General features: G+C 47.7%; 1 protein-coding gene across 2 annotated transcripts in view; it reads right to left on the minus strand.

The window, feature by feature from the left end:
* Positions 1-4243: 4243 nt before the first annotated feature.
* Positions 4244-19767, minus strand: part of PPP1R36 (protein phosphatase 1 regulatory subunit 36) — a 230585-nt gene continuing 215061 nt past the window's right edge. For both annotated transcript variants that reach the window (XM_029598105.1, XM_029598104.1), the window contains exon 11: positions 4244-4687. In XM_029598105.1, the coding sequence (XP_029453965.1) occupies positions 4465-4687 (223 nt within the window). In that variant the 3' untranslated portion in view covers positions 4244-4464. The remainder of the gene's footprint in view (positions 4688-19767) is intronic.

Raw genomic sequence — 19767 nt, forward strand, 5'->3', positions numbered from 1 at the left:
CCAAGCCGGTCCGGGGACGCCGGAGAGGATGGCAGGCAGACGCTGCGGTAGCCAGGCATCCATCCACAGTGTGAGGAGGAGCAAACAATGAGAGGTAGGCGGAGTGAAGCCGTCGGAAAGGGTCGGTTGCAACAGGAGAGGGAGAAAAGTATGAGTTGGGTGAGTGGATGAGGGCGAGGGGATTGTGGGAGGGCATGAATGAGTGGAGGAAGAGAGTGAAGGATAGTGGTGGGGGGTGAACAATGGAGAATGAGGAGACTGGGGGAAGAAAACCCACAGAAAGGATGTAGGATGTGAATGAGAGGATTTGGAGAGGTGGATAAGGGGGTAGGGTATGATTGGGTGGCCTGTGATTTCCTTCCTTCTTCCAACCATATCCCCAGTTTTCCTTCACTTCATTCTGATCATCTCTTCTCTTCCACCCCATCTACAATACTCCTTTTCTTCCTACCTCATCTTCTTCCTTCTCATTCTTGACTCCTCCTTCCCTATCCTCCCGATTCTCCCATCCTCTGTGCCTTTATTCTCCTCCATCCTTTACCTTTCTACCCCTCCTGCCTAAGATTCCTTCTTCATTTCCCTCTGAGATCCTCTTTCCCTCTTCTAAAAATCTCCTTGCTCCCTAATCCAAGATCCCTTCCCCTCTTTCTTTCCCAGTCCCAATCACTAATCTTCTAATAAACAGCCAAATAAATTGGACCTAGAAATGTCAGAAAATGACTATTTTTCTAAAGTAAAGAAAATAAATTCTATTATTTAATTTGCAAATATATGCAAAGTTTCCACAGAATTGTCACAGATATTTGAAAAATCTGCCACAGAATTTTCTAACATGCTGTAGAATCTTGAAAAATCTGCCACAGAAAATCAGGAGCTCCGAGCATAAATAATGTTAGTGCTTGCCTGTTAGGAAGGATTCTGGCTACAGGGAACCAAGATGCTACTACATCTCTCTCTCTATATATATATATGAATATATAAAAGGCTTGTTTTGGTTGGTCAGTCACACTGTTATGTCTGTGGCCACCAGGTGGCACCCTGAATGATGGAAGGTGCACTGTGCATAGACAATATGCTATTTGCAAAGCCCTGACTCTCAGGCACACACACAGACACAGGCTCTTTTCTTAATTCATTGATATATTAAGAGAATATTTATCTTTTCCACTTTTGTTTGGTTTTGAAAATGTACATCAGCTGTGAACCAGACAATATGAGCAATGCCAGATAATTGTAGCTATTATGCTGTATCTGCAAAGCCGTGTTTCTTGGGCTCCCACAGGCAGACACACACATATACACACGGGTGTCTTCTTCAGGCACTGCCAGACCTCTTCTTCAGCTGCCACAGGATGGGGTCCCATGGCAGCCCTCTCCCTCTTTGGCCAGCCTGGGTTGAGAACCACAGTGACCATCCTGCAGGCCTCTTCCTCTGGTGTTGGCTACTCCTGACTGTGTGAGCCTGAGCCCTAAGTGAGTGGGTCATGGCCCACCCAAGCCCACCCTTGGCTACTGGTCAAAAGACAGGAAACAGAGAGTAAGACTAACTGGTCAGTTCTCCCAATGAGAAACGGTAAATTTATTGTATTTATTTAGTGTGTTTTTTTTTATACCAACGTTCGTAGGAAACATCACATCGGTTTACAACTAATTATCAAATGCACAATTAAAAACATTTGAATTTCCAAATATAAATCATAGTCATAAAATACATAAAATTCTGGATAAAACATTTAAACTGAATACAAGCATATAAAATTCTTTAAAAAAACATCTAAAATTAATAAGAAAATTAAGATGTTAAAACAGGAACTTGAACTATATAGTTAAGGAAAAACTTGTAGAAATAGCCAAGTTTTGATTCCTTTCTTGAAGGTTCTAGCGTTTGTTTCAAGTCTTAAGTTTTGCGGTAGGGAATTCCATAATTGTGGCCCAGCAATGGATAATGCTCTTTCTCTAACTGTGTTTAAGTGTGCTGATTTAGGGGATGGAATTGGTAATGTCCCATTATTCGCTGATCTAGTGGCTCTTTGAGGGGTATGGAAATGTAAAGCAGCGGTAAGCCATTCAACTTTGTCATTATAAAGTGTCTTATGGATTAATGATAATGTTTTAAAACTGAATATGATAAATGAGTTATATGTTCAGTTTTCCTAGTGTTGGTTAGAATTCTAGCTGCCGAGTTCTGCACAAGTTGGAGTGGTCTGGTGGAAGAGGCAGGTAGGCCTAATAATAAGGCATTGCAGTAGTCAGTTTTTGAGAAGATGAGAGCTTGCAGCACTGTTCTGAAATCTTGTTTATGTAGGAAGGGTTTTAATCTTTTTAAAACTTTTAATTTAAAATAGCCGTCTTTGATTATATTGTTTATCCACCTTTTTAAGTTCATTTCACTATCAAGCAGGATTCCAAGATCTTTGACTTCATATGAGATGGGATATCTTTTAGAATTTTTCAATACTTCTACCTCGATTTGTTTGTTCATTTTGTGGCAGATTATGAGAAGTTCTGTTTTGTTTGAATTAAGAGATAGGCTCATTTGTGCTAATAATTGGTTTATTGCGGAAAGATACATTTCCCAGAGTTTTAAAGTGGATTTGATAGACTTTGTAATCGGAATTAAAATCTGTACACATCTGCATGGATAAAATGAGTTAGTCCAAGACCTGCTAAAAGCTTGCATAATGGAAGCATATAAGAATTAAAAAGGGTTGATGATAATGAAGATCCTTGGGGACACCATGCACTAAAAATAAATAGTGCAGTGACCCAGGGATCTGTACTGGAACCAGTGCTTTTTAATCTTCCTCTGCAACTATCACTATTTAGTGCTCTCTCCAGCTGGGTAACAAAAGACATCTAATTTACTGTGAATGTAGTTTATAGAGAGGTTCCCTTTGTGTCTATATGCTTTTTGTCAATTACTTAACAAAATATAACAATATTTATAGTTTGCACTGTTGTTCAATTTTAAAATTTATAGCGGTTATGGACCAGACAACCCGAGCAAGGCTGGGCAGATTTTGCTAGTGTGTATATCAACATACACACACACGGAAACACGTAGTGAAGTTTGTCCAAGGACTGAGAAATACTGTGAAGTGCAGGAAGTGCATAACTGAGATGTGTGGTAGCAGAGAGTGCAGGGTGAGTTCGGGTGTACTGTGGTCATAGTGAGGGGATTGGGGCTGAGCTGGCAAGTACAGCCAATCAGGCCAATTCTGTAAAGTATACTTGGCCTTTCACACTGTTCAATACGCGTTTGGCCGCGTGTTTTCAAGGGGCATCTATTACCCTAAGGGCAGGCGTTAATTTATGAGCAGCCTGGAAAAGTGTACAGAAAAGCAGAAAATACTGCTTAATATACTATCCGACTTAATATACTAGCGATATTAAGTCGGATAATAAGAAGTCCTCCAAAAGCATCAGAAAGCCTAGTTTAAGGGTAGAAAGAAACAAGCGTAAAATCCTATATATTGTCATATTATACTAGCGATATCAAGTCAGAGTAACCAAAAATATAAAAAATTTAAAAATTAAAAAAAAATGTGCCAGCCAGTCTGGTTAGGAGAATGGCCATTCAATTTTACCAGTGTCTGTTTTTCCTAATCGATTGCTGTCAGCGGGTTCGGAAAACCAACGCTCGTAAAATTGAGCGTCGGTTTCCTGAACCCGCTGACAGAGCCACCTCCTGGGACAAGGAGGCGCTAGGAGTGCGTAATCATCCCTAGCGCCTCCTTTCAGCATGACCCCCTCATTTAAATATAGGATCGCAAGTCCAGGAGAGGTGGTTGGGCGAGCATCGGGAGAGCAGGTGCTCAACACGGAGTGCCCATTCTCCCGCAATCTTTACTGAATCGGCCTAAAAGTGAGGGTCAGAGCTCAATTTCCATATGTGGTAGTAGAGTGGATTGGACAATGGAGAGATAGAGCGGTGGAGCTCAATTTCCATGCACAGAGAGGGGCAGAGCTGGAGAATACAGGGAGGGAAGGGACAGAGCTCAGTTTGCATACCAGCGATGCAAGTGCAGGGCAACTTTCCTCTTTATTTTAGTTTCATATATATATATATATATATATATATACACACACACACACACACACACACTCTCATATATTCCAGGGAAATTTGGTTGTAGATAAAAAGTAGATTCTGTTAATCTCTAGGCATAAGCTTGACAATATACATATATAAAAGCATATTATCCCATAATCTTCCAGATGAATTGACGACTAGTAGCATAGGTAAAAATTCAAATATTTATTGATACAACCTGCTAAACTCCAGAGATAAGACAAAAAAGCCAGGCTCCCACAAAAGGAAAGACTCAAAGAAATCCCTGACAGTTGCATAATAACTGAAATCTTAAATATAACAGAATAGAAGTATTTAAAACCAGAAAAGTCAATGGAAAAGGTGTAACAGATTTACATATGATGGCTAATCACGGGATTCTTATGATATTGCTATAGCTCATTCTCAGAATAGTCTCCCTCAGTGGTAGTTCTTGAGATTATAGTGCTCCGTTGGCTGAGGCCAAGTTGCGTGTGTGTGCGGTATGAAGCATCCAAGCTATATGAACTGTACGAAGTGCTGCTTTTCTTTCTGGAACTCATTTCGTCTTCTCCATCAAGTGGTAAGAGAGTCTGGGAATTGAACATTTTGCGAGGCTGTCCAATAATGCCAACCCTGTAATGAAAGCGTGGGAACTGGTGTGAAAAACTGGATGATGCAATGCTGCACAGAAATAAGCAATCTGTTTTTACTTCCTGGAATCTTTGTAGGTTGTGATTCTTTTTGTTGGAATAATGAAAAGATGTAGGACATGAGATTTCTCAACATCATATTTAACCCTCTTGCAGATAGTGGTTGTCAGTAGATAAGGACCTTTTGGCCTCCACAATTGCCCAGGATGGACGTATACTTCAGCGAATCTCCTGTCTTGCTCTTAACATTGATCTCTGTATCTGTCCCAAGCATGCTTTAACTTAGTTTCTGTATTGCTACTGCCTCTGCTAGGATTTACGGTAATTTCAAGCATCCACAATTCTCCAGTAACAACTTCCTCACACTTTCCCTTCCTCCCTCCAAATTTATATCATGGCCCCTTGTCCTTGAGCGTCAACAGTGGGAGAAATGAACTGTAGAGTAAAATAACTTATTCCATAAAAACAGTAAAAAGAAGTCCTCCAAAAGCATCAGAAAGCCTAGTTTAAGGGTAGAAAGAAACAAACATAAAATCCTATATATTGTCATATTATCAGTGAAATAATTTGAGTGTTTTACACAGGTGCTTTGCGTAGTACTCTGCCTCTCATCTCTGTCACCAAGGTATACCTTGTAGCATTTAACAAAATATATTTTCTCCACAGCTCTTGGCTTTAAGTGGCAATGGAGAAATTACTTACCTGATAATTTCATTTTCCTTAGTGTAGACAGATGGGCTCAGGACCAATGGGTATAGTGTACTCCTGATAGCAGTTGGAGATGGATCAGATTTCAGTCTGGCATCAGCCCTAGTACATATACCCCTGCATGAAGTGCAGCTCTTCAGTATTCTCCTCGAAAAGCATTGTGGATATATGTATGACTGAATAATTTGAATAACTTGATTAACTTTATAACTTGGATAACATGATTAACTTTATAACTTGGCTAACTTAATAAATTTGAAACGGTTGAATTGGTTATAGCTGGAGACCACCAGTGCCCTCAACCGAGAAACATCGACACCCAGTAGGATGGGTGTCCTAGCTGAAGGATAGCATGGCTTACCCATGAGTAACGGTAGCCTTGGGTGGGATGCTGAGTCCATCTGTCTACACTAAGGAAAACGAAATTATCAGGTAAGTAATTTCTCCATTTCCTAGCGTGTAGCAGATGGACTCAGGACCAATGGGATGTATAAAAGCTACTCCCGAACCGGGTGGGAGGCTGCCCATGACCCACTTAGTACTGCCCTTGCAAATACTGTGTCCTCCCGAGCCTGAACATCCAGACGGTAAAACCTGGAGAAGGTGTGGAAGGAGGACCATGTCGCCGCCCTGCAGATCTCGGCGGGTGACAGCATCTTGGTTTCCGCCCAGGACACTGCCTGGGCTCTAGTAGAATGGGCCTTGACTTGTAAAGGCGGTGGCTTGCCTGCTTCTACGTAGGCCACCTTGATGACTTCGTTGATCCAACGGGCTATGGTTGCTCGCGAGGCCGCTTCCCCTTGCTTCTTCCCGCTGTGAAGGACGAATAGATCGTCCGTCTTTCGTACAGATTCCGACCTTTCCAGGTATCGGATTAGGCATCTGCCAAAGTTGAGATGGAGTAGACTTCGAGCCTCTTCCGAATTCTTATGTTCATCTGGTGAGATGGTTTGGCGAGATGGTTTGGTTTAGATGAAAGTGAGACACCACTTTGGTGAGGAACGACGGAACTTTGCGTAACTGGATAGTTCCCGGGGTGAGTCTGAGGAACGGCTCCCGGCACGACAGTGCTTGTTGCTCGGATATACGACGGGCTGAACAGACTGCCAGCAGGAAGGCTGTCTTCAATGTTAATAGTCGGAGAGACAGGCCGCGGAAAGGTCTGAAGGTGGTTCCTGCTAGGAAATCTAGGACTAGGTTGAGGTTCCAAAGAGGCACCGGCCACTTTAGGGGTGGTCGGATCTGCTTGACTCCTTTCAGAAAGCGGGAAACATCCGGGTGAGAGGCTATGCTGCCGCTCTCAGTCTTGGTTCCGTAGCATGACAATGTGGCCACTTGTACCTTGATGGAGTTGAGAGACAATCCCTTCTGTAGGCTGTTCTGCAGGAATTCCAAAATCGCAGGAATTTTGACTGAGCATGGTATGATGTCACGGTCCTCGCCCCAGGCTTTGAATACTCTCCAAATCCTTATGTATGTTAGGGATGTGGAGAACTTGTGTGCTCAGAGTAGGGTATCAATTACTGCCCCCGAGTATCCGCTCTTCCTCAGGCGAGTCCTCTCAATGGCCAGACTGTAAGAGAGAATCGAGCTGGATCCTCGTGGAGAATCGGTCCCTGTTGGAGCAGGTCTCTGTGAGGAGGCAGCGGGAGGGGGCTCCCTGTCAGCTGTCTTCGCATGTCTGCGTACCACGGTCTTCTTGGCCAGTTCGGGGCCACTAGAAGTACTGGTCCCCTGTGGTGTTCTATCTTGTGGATGATTACGCCCAATAGGGGCCACGGCAGGAAGGCATATAACAGAGTCTCCTATGGCCAGGTCTGCACCAGGGTATTGATTCCCTGGGACTGGGGTTCCCGCCTGCGGCTGAAGAAACTGGGCACTTGGGCGTTGGACCGGTTTGCCAGGAGGTCCATGGTTGGTGGTCCCCAACGGTTTACTATCAATTGGAATGCTGTGGTTGACAGCCTCCATACTCCTGGGTCTAGACTTTCTCTGCTGAGGTAATCCGCAGCGATGTTGTCTTTCCTGGCGATGTGGATGGCTGAGATCTCTTGAAGATTCGCTTCCGCCCATGACATTAGGGCAGGGGTCGGGAACCAATAGCTCGCGAGCCAGATGTGGCTCTTTTGATGGCTGCATCTGGCTCGCAGACAAATCTTTAATAAAAAAGTAAAAATCTAATAAAAACCCCCACCCTCCTGACGCCCCCCAAGTCCTCCAAAATGAATTTGCTACAACCCCCCCACCCTCCTGACCCCCCCTCCCCCAAGACCTGCCAAAAGTCCCTGGTGGTCCAGCGGGGGTCCAGGAGCGATCCGGTAGCGATCTCCTGGACTTGGGCTGTCGGCTGCCAGTAGTCAAAATGGCGCCGACGGCCCTTTGCCCTCACTATGTCACTGGGGTCGACCAATGGCGGCGGTAACCCCTGTGACATAGTAAGGGCACAGGGCCGTTGGCTGCCAGTAATCAAAATGGCGTCGACGGCCCTTTGCCCTTACTATGTCACAGGGGTTACCGCCGCCATTGGTCGACCCCAGTGACATAGTGAGGGCAAAGGGCCATCGGCGCCATTTTGACTATTGGCAGCCGACAGCCCAAGTCCAGGAGATCGCTCCCGGACCGCTCCTGGACCCCCGCTGGACCACCAGGGACTTTTGGCAGGTCTTTGGGGGGGGGGGTCAGGAGGGTGGGGGGTTGTAGTAAATTAATTTGGCAGGTCTTGGGGGGCGTCAGGAGAGTAGGGGGTTGTAGTAAATTAATTTGGTAGGTCTTGTATGGCTCTCACGGAATTACATTTTAAAATATGTGGCGTTCATGGCTCTCTCAGCCAAAAAGGTTCCCGACCCCTGCATTAGGGGGTCTATTTCCAGAGACACCTGCTGGCTTCTGGTTCCTCCCTGACCGTTGATGTAGGCCACTGTTGTAGCGTTGTCCGACATTACTCTGACCACTCTGTCTCGGAGTCTGTGACCGAACCGTAGGTAGGCCAGTCTGACTGCCCGGGATTCTAGGTGATTGATGTTCCATCCCGACTCTTCCTTGTTCCATTGCCCTTGGGCAGTTAGCTCCTGGCAGTGTGCTCCCCATCCTCGTAGGCTGGCATCTGTGGTGAACAGAATTCAGGTTGGTGAGGATAGTCTCGTTCCCTGGCTCAGATGGCCTTCTTGTAGCCACCATCGTAGTTGGGCCCGAACTCTATCCGGGAGCTGAAGACGTACGGTGTAGTTCTGGGACAGTGGATTCCATCGTGAAAGTAGTGAGCGTTGTAGGGGGTCTCATAGAAACATAGAAATATAGAAGTGACAGCAGAAGAAGACCAAACGGCCCATCCAGTCTGCCCAGCAAGCTTTCACACCTATTTGTTTTCATAATCTGTTACTCTGACCACTGAGGTCAGGGCCCTTATTGGTAACTTTTTGGTTCCAATTCCCTTCCACCCCCACCATCGATGCAGACAGCAGTGCTGGAGCTGCATCTAAGTGAAGTATCTAGCTAATTGGTTTGGGGTAGTAACCGCCGTAATAAGCAAGCTACTCCCATTTGTTTACCCTGCATGTGCAATTCAGCCATTGTTGGTTGTCTGAATAAAAATCCTCTTTACTTAATTCCCTCTGTTGCTGAAGCAGTGAGCTGTGCTGGATACTTATACCAAGTCAAGTATCATGCTTAATTGATTCGGGGTAGTAGCCACCGTAACAAGCAAGCTACACCTATTCTTATTTGATTACCCAGACTGTAATTCATTCCTTGTTGGTTGATGCTGAATATAAATAATCTTTTCTTCATTTTCCCTGCCGTTGAAGGAGAGAGCTATGCTGGATGTGCATTGAAAGTGAAGTATCAGGCTTATTTGATTTGGGGTAGTAACCGCCGTAACAAGCCAGCTACTCCCATGCTTATTTGTTTACCCAGACTATGTAATTCATTCCTTGTTGGTTGATGCTGAATATAAATCATCTTTTCTTCCTTTTCCCAGCCGTTGAAGGAGAGAGCTATGCTGGATGTGCGTTGAAAGTGAAGTATCAGGCTTATTTGATTTGGGGTAGTAACCGCCGTAACAAGCAAGCTACTCCACTGCTTTTTTGTGGTTGCAAATTCTTTTTTCCACATTTCCTCTTGCCGTTGAAGCATAGAGCAATATTGGAGTCGCATTAACTGTGTGTATGTTTATTGAATAAGGATATTAATCTCCAGGTAGTAGCCGTCATTCCGCAAGCAAGCCACCCCTCGCCTCTTCTCTTCAATCACATCCTCCAGACTTTATGGATCCACAGTGTTTATCCCACGCCCCTTTGAAATCCTTCACAGTTTTGGTCTTCACCACTTCCTCCGGAAGGGCATTCCAGGCATCCACCACCCTCTCCGTGAAGAAATATTTCCTGACATTGGTTCTGAGTCTTCCTCCCTGGAGTTTTAAATCGTGACCCCTGGTTCTGCTGATTTTTTTGCAACGGAAAAGGTTTTTCATTGTCTTTGGATCATTAAAACCTTTCAAGTATCTGAAAGTTTGAATCATATCACCCCTGCTCCTCCTTTCCTCCAGGGTGTACATATTTAGATTCTTCAATCTCTCCTCATAAGTCATTCTATGAAGACCTTCCACCTTTTTGGTCGCCCTTCTCTGGACCACCTCCATCCTGTCTCTGTCCCTTCGGAGATACGGTCTCCAGAACTGAACACAGTACTCAAGGTGAGGCCTCAGCAAGGACCTGTATAAGGGGATTATCACTTCCCTTTTCTTACTCGATATTCCTCTCTCTATGCAGCCCAGCATTCTTCTGGCTTTAGCTATCGCCTTGTCACATTGTTTCGCCGATTTCAGATCATTAGAGACTATCACCCCAAGGTCTCTCTCCTGCTCCGTACATATCAGCCCTACTCCCCCCCATAGAATACAGTTCTTTCGGATTTCCACACCCCATGTGCATGACTCTGCACTTCTTGGCATTGAATCTCAGCTGCCTCATGTGAGCCCGTGCCCATGACACTACTTCCAGTGTGGATGCCATGAGGCCAAGGACTTGTAGGTAGTCCCATGCTGTTGGGCGAAGTTTGCTCAACAGGGTTCGTAACTGGGTCATCAGTTTTGATCTCCTTGTTGGTATCAGGATGACCTTGTCTTGTTTGGTGTCGAACCGGACTCCCAGATATTGTACAGATTGGGAGGGCTGCAGGCAGTTCTTGTTTGTATTGACCACCCACCCGAGGCTCTCCATTAGAGTTTTGACTCTGTTGGTTGCCTGGTGGCTTTCCTCTGGGGATTTCGCCCTGATCAGCCAATCGTCTAGATAAGGGTGCACGCGGATTCCTTCCTTCCTCAGTGTTGCTGCCACCACCACTATGATCTTGGTGAACGTCCGGGGTGCAATGGCTAACCCGAATGGTAGTGCCCGGAACTGTACTGACAGTCCAGGATCAAGAAGTGTGGAAAACGCTGATGCTCTTGATGGATCGGAATGTGTAGGTAGGCTTCAGATAGATCCAGGGATGTAAGGAACTCTCCCAGTTGTTTCACCCTTATTACCTAGCGTAGGGTTTCCATGCGGAAGCGAGGAATCTTCAGGTGACGGTTGACCGCCTTGAGGTCCAGGATGTGTCTGAACGTTCCTTCTTTCTTGGGGACAATAAAATAGATGGAATAATGTCCAGTATTTATTTGTTGTGGAGGCACCGGTGTTATAGCCTCTAAGGCAAGCAATCTGGTCAGTGTAGCTTCCACTGCCATCCTCTTGGAAGGGTCATGGCAGGGGGATTCCACAAACTTGTCCGGAGGGAGGTGGTGGAAATCCAGGTAATATCCCTCTCGGATGATGGATAGGACCCACTTGTCCGAAGTTATCTCGACCCATCTTTGGTAGAATAGAATGGCTTCTTCCTTTGGATGGGTCGGCTGATTTTCATTGTGAGATGCGGCTGGGGCCGGGGCCGGGGCCGGGGCCCGAGCTAGCTCCCCTTTTGTTGTGCTTGCTCCGAAAGGACTGGCTTCGGCCTGCGGGGCGGGCTGCTTGATATATGCTTCTGTATGGGTTGAAGCGCTGTGATCCTCTGCCCCTGGAGGTTCGGGGAGAGGATCGCTGGTTTCTCTTATTCCTGTCCTCCGGTAGCTGTGGCAGTGGGGACTCGCCCCATTTGTTGGCTAGTTTCTCTAGTTCGCTTCCGAACAGGAGTGTTCCCTTGAAAGGCATCCTTGTGAGTCTCGTTTTGGAGGATGCGTTGGCCGACCAGTTTTGGAGCCAGAGTTGTCTTCTGGCTGCCATGGCGGATGACACTCCTCTAGCTGCAGTGCGCACCAGATCAGAAGCGGTGTCCGCAAGGAATGATACTGCTTGTTCCAGGGCCTCCCCAGGAGTGTTGGTCCTGGTCTGTGATAAGCAGGCGCGTGTCACCACGGCACAGCAGGCCGCGATCTGTAAAGACATAGCGGAGACGTCAAAGGACTGTTTGAGGATAGATTCCAGGCGTCTGTCTTGAGCATCCTTGAATGCTGCTCCTCCCTCCACCGGGATAGTAGTGCGCTTCGAGACCATGCAGACCATGGCATCCACTTTCGGACATGCCAGGAGATCTTTGGCGGCTGGGTCCAGAGGGTACATGGCTGCCAGAGCCCGCCCCCCTTTGAACGTAGTTTCCGGGGCATCCCATTCCAGGTCAATTAGTTGCTGGAAAGCTTGTAATAGTGGGAAATGACGGGAGGTCTGACGGAGTCCCTCTAGTAGGGGGTTTGTCTTTGGTTCCCCTGAGGCACTTGTGCCCAGGATAGCAAGCTCTTTTAAGCTGTGTGTGACCAGGTCTGGAAGGTCATCCTTGGTGAAGAAACATCTCATGGTTCAGTGGGGCTCTGTCCCCGGAGGGAGTTCCCCTTCCTCCAGGGGTTCTGAATCCTCATCTGAGTTGTCCGTGTCCCCGAAGGTGGGGCTTCTGGGCGGTAGGATCACTTCCCTGGGCATAGAGGGTCCCGGGATGTCCTCTGGTGGAGCTTGTGGCCGTATTATAGGAGGCCCCCGGTTGCATGTGGATGAAGGTATGCAGACCTTTGAAGAATTCCACCCAGGAGAAAGATGCTGGGTCTAGACTATGGGGCGCCGTGTCCCTGGGGAGCCCCGTTTGATGGGGGGGGGGGGGGTGTCCCGCTGTGCAATGCTAGGTCCGGCATACTCTTCAAGAGGCTGGAACCCGGTACCGGCTGGGGGGGCCATTAGTTGGATCCCCTAGGGTCTCTTCGCACTGTATACAAAGGGCCATGGCCTCCTCATGCTGTGCAGCTCTAATGTGGCATGCTGGGCAAAGGCCCGGGCCTTGAGTTTCTTTTCCAGTGGTGCTTGTGCGCGTAAAATACAGTTGTGCGCTCTGGTGCGTCAAGGTTGTGCGCATAGGTTTGGTGCGTGTTCAGGGAGATGTACGCGCTGTTCTGCACACAGATCGAAGTTATGCACCCAGCACAGTAAGCGCGTGGCTATGCGCGTCGCTTGTGTGCACGGTACTTGGGCTCGCGACGTTGTGCGCACAAGGTTTCTGTGCGCGCGGCTCGCCTCTGTGAGCACAGATCGGAACAGCGGACAGGGCTGTGAACAGAGCAAAATGGTGACAGCGACCACGCGGACAATATGGCGACCACCTCAGAGGGTCTCTATGTGGAAGGACCCTCGGATCTGACCGGGGTCTAGCCCTGCTAGGGCAGATCAACTCGGTGGCACTGGTCTCGGCTGGCGACCTGTGTGGCTCCTCGAGCTTCGGAGACTGGAGACTTATAAATAGATTTCTACCTTACCTTGTCTCGGCGCTTCCCGGTCTCGTTCTGGGCGGTATCCGGCTGCGGGGAGAGAGGGAAAATACCTTGCCCGCCGTGCTTGAGGTTGCACCCGCTGCCTCTCAGCCTCACCCGATGTCGGGGGCTAGGTCCCCGCCAAGGGTCGGCCGCCAGACAGAGGCTTACCTCCGAGGGATTGCGAAAATCACCTCGGGAATTCTCAACTGGGGGAGGGACCCAATGGGTGTCACCGCAGGAGAGCAGGGCTCGTCTGTAGAGGTAAGATTTCTTCTTAATTTGGTTTTCTTTGGTAAAATTACTCTAATGCTGTGCGAGCGTGCATAGAGTCCTTAACTGCTATGGAGACGGAAAATACTGAAGAGCTGCACTTCCTGCTGGGGTTTATGTACTAGGGCTGTCGTCAGATTGAAATCTGATCCGTCTCCAACTGCTATCAGGAGTACACTATACCCATTGGTCCTGAGTCCATCTGCTACATGCTAGGAAATTTCAGTTAACTACATCACATCCCAACAGCACACTGGGCTACATGACAGCAAGGGGCCCCTAGCCACCATGGTAAAAAGAACCACTAATGCCAGTTTCTTAAAAGGTGAAAACAGCCACTGGTTATAGTCCAGTAAAAGCAACGCTGCAAAGCAAATAAAGCAAACAGAAAGGAACTTCATCAAGGATGTAAAAGCATTTAAAAAGGTTGAGGTGCAATAGTGTAATCACATCATCTTTCCTTACAAGAAGGACCAGCTCTTTCTTTCCCTTGTTGGAGCAATACTAATGTTCACTCCCTGAGTTGCTCTGGTACAGGGTAGAGAATTATCCCATGGAAGATAAAGATCCTTGATCCAACAGTAGCTGCCTTATTGTCACCAGACCCTCTGTAACTAGCTCAGTTGCTCTGAGCTAGTTAGGAGAGAGAGGGAAGATGAGAGTCCCCTTTTCATTGTATCTAGATCCTCAGGAGTGACTAGTTCAGTTGCTTTGTCCTCAAACATTTGTTATGACGGAGGAGCGAAGCTGCACTACAGAAGGGAAGCAGCCCAGCTAATGGAACTAGAGGCCAAAAGATGCAGCTGTCAGATACTTTTTCTAGCTGGGAAGAGCACAGCCCACTCTGCTGTCACTGGCCTGGAGCCCCATAAAGAGGAGGCAGGTCAGAACCTCTACTGCCACTGAGCCAGAGAGGTATGATTAGCTGAAAGTTGTCACTGAAAGCAAGCTCATGGTTGGGAAACCAGAGAAAGGAGAGGAGAATCAGGGCCGAGGGCAATGGAAGACAGAGAGAGAAGATGCGAGGATCGGGGGAGACTCCAGCTTGACCCACTAGCTGCCACCGATTATCAAATTGTAAGATTTGGAGTGGAAGTGAAGTCAACGTCCATAATGGCTGCCTGAGTTCTTAACTTCCTGTTTGTTTGTGTATAATCTAGCACCATCTGCTGCCATCAGCACTATTTAAAGAAAATTAGTAATCACAACTAACCATAATTATGTAAATATGGCTTTTATGCAGAAACGATGGACCTGAAACAAGAAGATATAGCAGTTAGATCACACTACAATCACTGTCATCAGCAAGCATGACATCTGCAGATTCAGACAGTGAGTTAACAGCACTGAGATGGGTTTTAGAAATAACGATACGAAAAAATAATTTGGAGATTTAAAGACTGAACGGAAGTGAAATAGATGATATCCATAGTGAAATAATGGAGTTTGATAAAAAGATGAGATGGAAGAAAATGAGCAAAAGCTAGAGGAACAAGCTGAAACAATTACTAATGTGCAGCTGAAAGCAGACACTGCAGAAAAAGCTAATGAGCAGCTACTTATAAAAATAGATAACACTGAAAAAGGCATTAAAAGAAATGTTCTAAGAATTAATGGAAGCCCTGAAATGACTCAGCTTCATGCCGAGGAAGATTTAGTTCAAGAGATCTTTCAGCTGGTTTTAAATCCTACCGCAGAGACAGAAAATAAAACTCTTGACAAAAAACAGAGCACATCATATACTCAGAGCTCCTCCAAACAATCCACCAAGACAGAGTGTGGCGAGGCTACATAGCTATGCTGGTAAGTCATATAGCAGAAAGCTAGAAAAATGGATCAGATCCAGTACAATGAAAAGCCTATACAGATATTTCAGGACTTATCCTATCTAGCACTTAGTAAAAAAAAGAAACAACGCCAGTCACAGAAATACTTAACAGAGAAACATTTAAATATATAAATAGAAGGAATCAAAAATAGTGAAAAACTTTTTTAAAGTCACTAAAAGGATTGTGTATTACATTTAAATATCATCGACCCGGCCCGGGTTCAACTCTTGACCACCACTACAGTACCTACTGGGAAGACCATCGTATTCCGCAGACTCCGCGAGAAAGTCCTTCGATGGGCCCATGATGCTCGAACTGCGGGGCATCCAGGGTGAGCATCCAGGGTGAGCTCGCAGTTTAGCCTCCATCCAGCAATTCTATTGGTGACCTACCCTACGTAAGGATGTTCTAAGTTATGTGGATGCCTGCCACATATGTGCCCAACAGAAGATGCCGCCCAGATGCCCCTGGGGCCTGCTGCAAACTCTACCGGCCCCCAAAGAACCCTGGACGCATCTCTCGACCGATTTCATTGTGGACCTGCCACCATCGAAAGGCAAGACTACCAGTTGGATAGTAGTCGACCGTTTTTCCAAAATGGCATACTTTGTCCCTCTCCTAGGCCTACTGTCTGCTCTGCAGCTTGCACAACATTTCATCCAAAACATCTTTCGGCTTCACGGCCTTCCCAAACACTTAGTCTCTGACCAGTGTACTTAATTTACTGCCAAATTTTGGAGGGCCCTTTGCAAAAAGTTTGATATTTCTCTGGACTTTACCACAGTTTACTATCCCCAAGCAAATGGCCAATCGGAGAGGACGAACCGCACCCTGAAACAATTCCTCCGTGCTTACGTCAACCTGCAGCAGACTGATTGAGCCACATTATTACCTTGGGCCGAGTTCGCCCTCAACTCCCACGTCTTCTCCAGTATGAAGTCATCTCCCTTCCAAATAGTTTACGGGAGACAACCACTCCCTCCACTTCCACTGCCACTAACAGTTCCGTCGCCTACAGCACAATTAACCGCACAGGAGTTGCAGCACTTCTGGGAAGGCACACCGTGCTTGTTACAAGAGGCTGGTTGTATAGCCAAGCAAAACGCAGATGCCCATCAAAGACCCGCTCCTCAATTCCGGCCAGGTGACAAAGTGTGGCTCAGCACGTGGTTTATCTGCCTGAAGCTCCCATCCATGCTCCTGGCCCCACGCTATGTCGATCCTTTCCCGGTGCTCCGTCAGATAGGCCCGGTCACCATCATCCTTGAAAATCCATAACTCTTTTCACGTCTCCCTCCTGAAGCCGTTGGTGCTGTCTTGGCCTACCAGGAGACCTCCCGAACCACAGCCGATAGCCTCGGCGGACGATGCTACCTACCGAATATGGGAGGTACTGAATGTTAGGAAGCGGGTTCAGAGATGGGAGTACCTCCTCACCTGGGAGGGCTTTGGGCCCAAGGAGAACTCTTGGGAATCAGCCGCAAATATTTTGGATATGAGTCCCTTACAGCAATTCCATGCTTCTCATCCCAACAAGCCGAAACCCCCGGGAAGTGGGCTTAGAGGAGGGGGCACTGTTAGGCTCACCGCCCTCAGACGCAATGAGCTATTACTCACTACCTATAGTCTCTCTCTACAGCTCAGCAACCCAGAGACCGCAATTCCAGGATCTGAGGGACTTCAGCCCTGCTGGGCACATCAGCTCACTACTGCCACCTCTGGTGGTTCTACTTCCTGTCTAATAAAGAACTATCTGTGTTTGTCTCCATACTCCAGTCTAGCCGGTGGTCCCTCTCAGGATATCCTCCTGGGGGCGCTGTCATCTGCCATCGGCCCAGGGATTCACCAATTTACTTTAAGTGTTCATTCCTTACACTACTAGAGCAGTATTATACGACTGCCACTCTGTGGGAAGCCAACTCACCACAGATCATTAACTCCGCCTACGGAATATTACAATTGTTAGCTCTTCCCCTTGGCAGAGTGATCCATAACAGATTGCTAACTCCCTGGTGGACTTATACCAGATTGCTACTCCTAGCAGCAGGGATTGATAACAGATTGCTAACTCCTCCCCCTTCAGGAGGAGCTCGATAACAGATTGCTAACTCCGAGCAGCAGATTTATAATACACGCGACAGGACAGGTACCCTGTGCCTCTGATTCCAGAGTTACTAGACCGGCTGCAAGGAGCGAAGGTCTTTACCAAGTTGGACCTCCGCAGTGCCTACAATTTGGTACAGATACGACCCGGTGATGAATGGAAGACCGCCTTCAATACTAGAGATGGGCACTACGAATATTTATCGTGCCCTTTGGCTTGTGCAACGCCCCTGCAGTCTTTCAAAACCTCATGAATGAGGTCTTGAGGGATATGTTGCATACCTTGGTTATAGTAAACCTCGATGATGTGTTGGTATATTCTAAGGATTTGTCCACGCACCGTGTACAAGTGCGGCAAGTATTACAGAAACTTCGGGACAATCGTCTATTTGCCAAGTTAGAGAAGTGCCAGTTCGAGCAGGAATCCTTGCCATTCCTCGGATATATAGTCTCATCCACAGGCTTCCATATGGACCCTGATAAAGTGGCAGCCATTCTGGATTGGCCACAGCTGGTAGGGGTCAAGGCCCTACAACGCTTCCTGGGCTTCGCCAATTTCTATTGCCAGTTCATACCCCATTACTCCCAGATGGTGGCACCGCTTACAGCCCTTACCAGGAAGGGCGCCGATGCGAAGAATTGGTCCCAGACAGCAATAAATGCTTTCCAGAGGCTGAAGGAAGCCTTTCTCCTTGAAATCTGTCTCCACTATCCAAATCCGCAGCGTCAGTTCATCGTGGACGTAGATGCATCTGATTTTGCGGTAGGGGCTGTCTTGAGCCAGTTATCCACGAAAGGCAAACCCCTACCATGTTCCTATTATTCCCGAAAATTCTCTCCGGTGGAGAGAAATTATTGTATCAGCGATAAGGAACTTCTGGCCATCAAGCTTGTGCTGGAGGAGTGGCGGCAATGGCTGGAGGGGGCCCAGTATCCTATGATCGTCTAATCAGATCACAAGAACCTGGAATCCTTGTGCCAAACCCAACGCCTTAATTCTCGACAAGCCCGATGGTCACTCTTCTTTAGCCGGTTCAATTTCCTCCTCCAGTACAGGCCAACCTCCAAGAACATTAGAGCGGACGCCCTCTCACGCACGGCTGAAACAGAGGATAACCAGGATCCGCCCCGTTATAGCCTCGATCCAGATAAAGTCCTTCTTGCAGCTTCAGAGGTGGTTCCTATGGGTAAGATGGTCGTACCCGTTCGCCTGCACAAGAAGGTGTTGTCATAGGCTCATGACTCCTTGACCGCAGGGCTTTCGGGGGTCACTCAGACTTTGGATCTGCTGACCGAATATTACTGGTGGCCTCAGGTAAGGAGAGCTGTTCGTCTTTACGTCAGCTCCTGCCCGACCTGTGCTCAACAAAAGATGCTGGCTGGTCACCCGTGGGGGCTCCTTCAAGCATTGCCTTTCCCCACCAAGCCATGGACCCATTTGTCCACCGACTTCATCGTGGACTTGCCACCTTCAGAAGGGAAAACAGTAGGTTTTCGAAGATGGCCCACTTCGTCCCCCTCACTAAGTTACCAACGGCACCTGAGCTCGCTAGTCTTTTCGCCCAGCACATCTTTCGCCTACATGGATTTCCTCTCCATATTGCCTCCGACCGGGGCTCACAGTTCACGGCTAGATATTGGAGAGCACTTTGCAAGAAATTTGGGGTCCAGTTGGACTTCACGACCGCCTTTCATCCCCAAGGCAATGGCCAAGCGGAGCACACAAACCGGACCTTGAAAGCCTTCCTCCGAGCCTTCGTGGGAGACCTACAAGATGATTGGGTGGCTTTACTCCCGTGGGGAGAATTCTCCTACAACCACCATAGGCATTCGGCCACCAGTAGGCCTCCCTTCCAGGTAGTCTATGGGAGATGTCTCCGACCTCCTTTGCCTTTGCCATTGGCAGTCCCATCACCAGCCGTGCAACTCACAGCCCAACAGCTACACAGCCTCTGGGGCTCTTCCCGGGAGAAACTTCAATGCACGGCAGTCACGGCTAAGAGGTATGCGGACCGTCTGCTACGTCCAGCTCCAACATTCCTTCCCGGGGACAAGGTATGGCTAAGTGCCAAACACCTTTGCCTGCGGGTTCCTTCGATGCACTTGGCTCCGATGTACATTGGCCCGTTCCCAATCACGGAACAGGTGGGTGCGGTCTCCTACCGGCTCCGGCTCTCCTGTATGCTCAGAGTTCATAACGTTTTTCATGTCTCGTTGCTCAAGCCATTGGTCTTGTCCGTCTTCCATAACAGGATCCCTGAATCCACCGCTCCAGCAGCCCAGGAGGACACAGTCTACCAAGTAAAGGACTTCTTGGATGTACGGTTCCACCATCGTAGATGGGAGTACCTGCTTTCCTGGGAGGGCTACGGCCCCGAAGAGAATACG

The sequence above is a fragment of the Rhinatrema bivittatum genome, chromosome 4, assembly GCF_901001135.1.
Source record: "Rhinatrema bivittatum chromosome 4, aRhiBiv1.1, whole genome shotgun sequence".
In the NCBI taxonomy this organism is placed as follows: Eukaryota; Metazoa; Chordata; class Amphibia; order Gymnophiona; family Rhinatrematidae; genus Rhinatrema; species Rhinatrema bivittatum.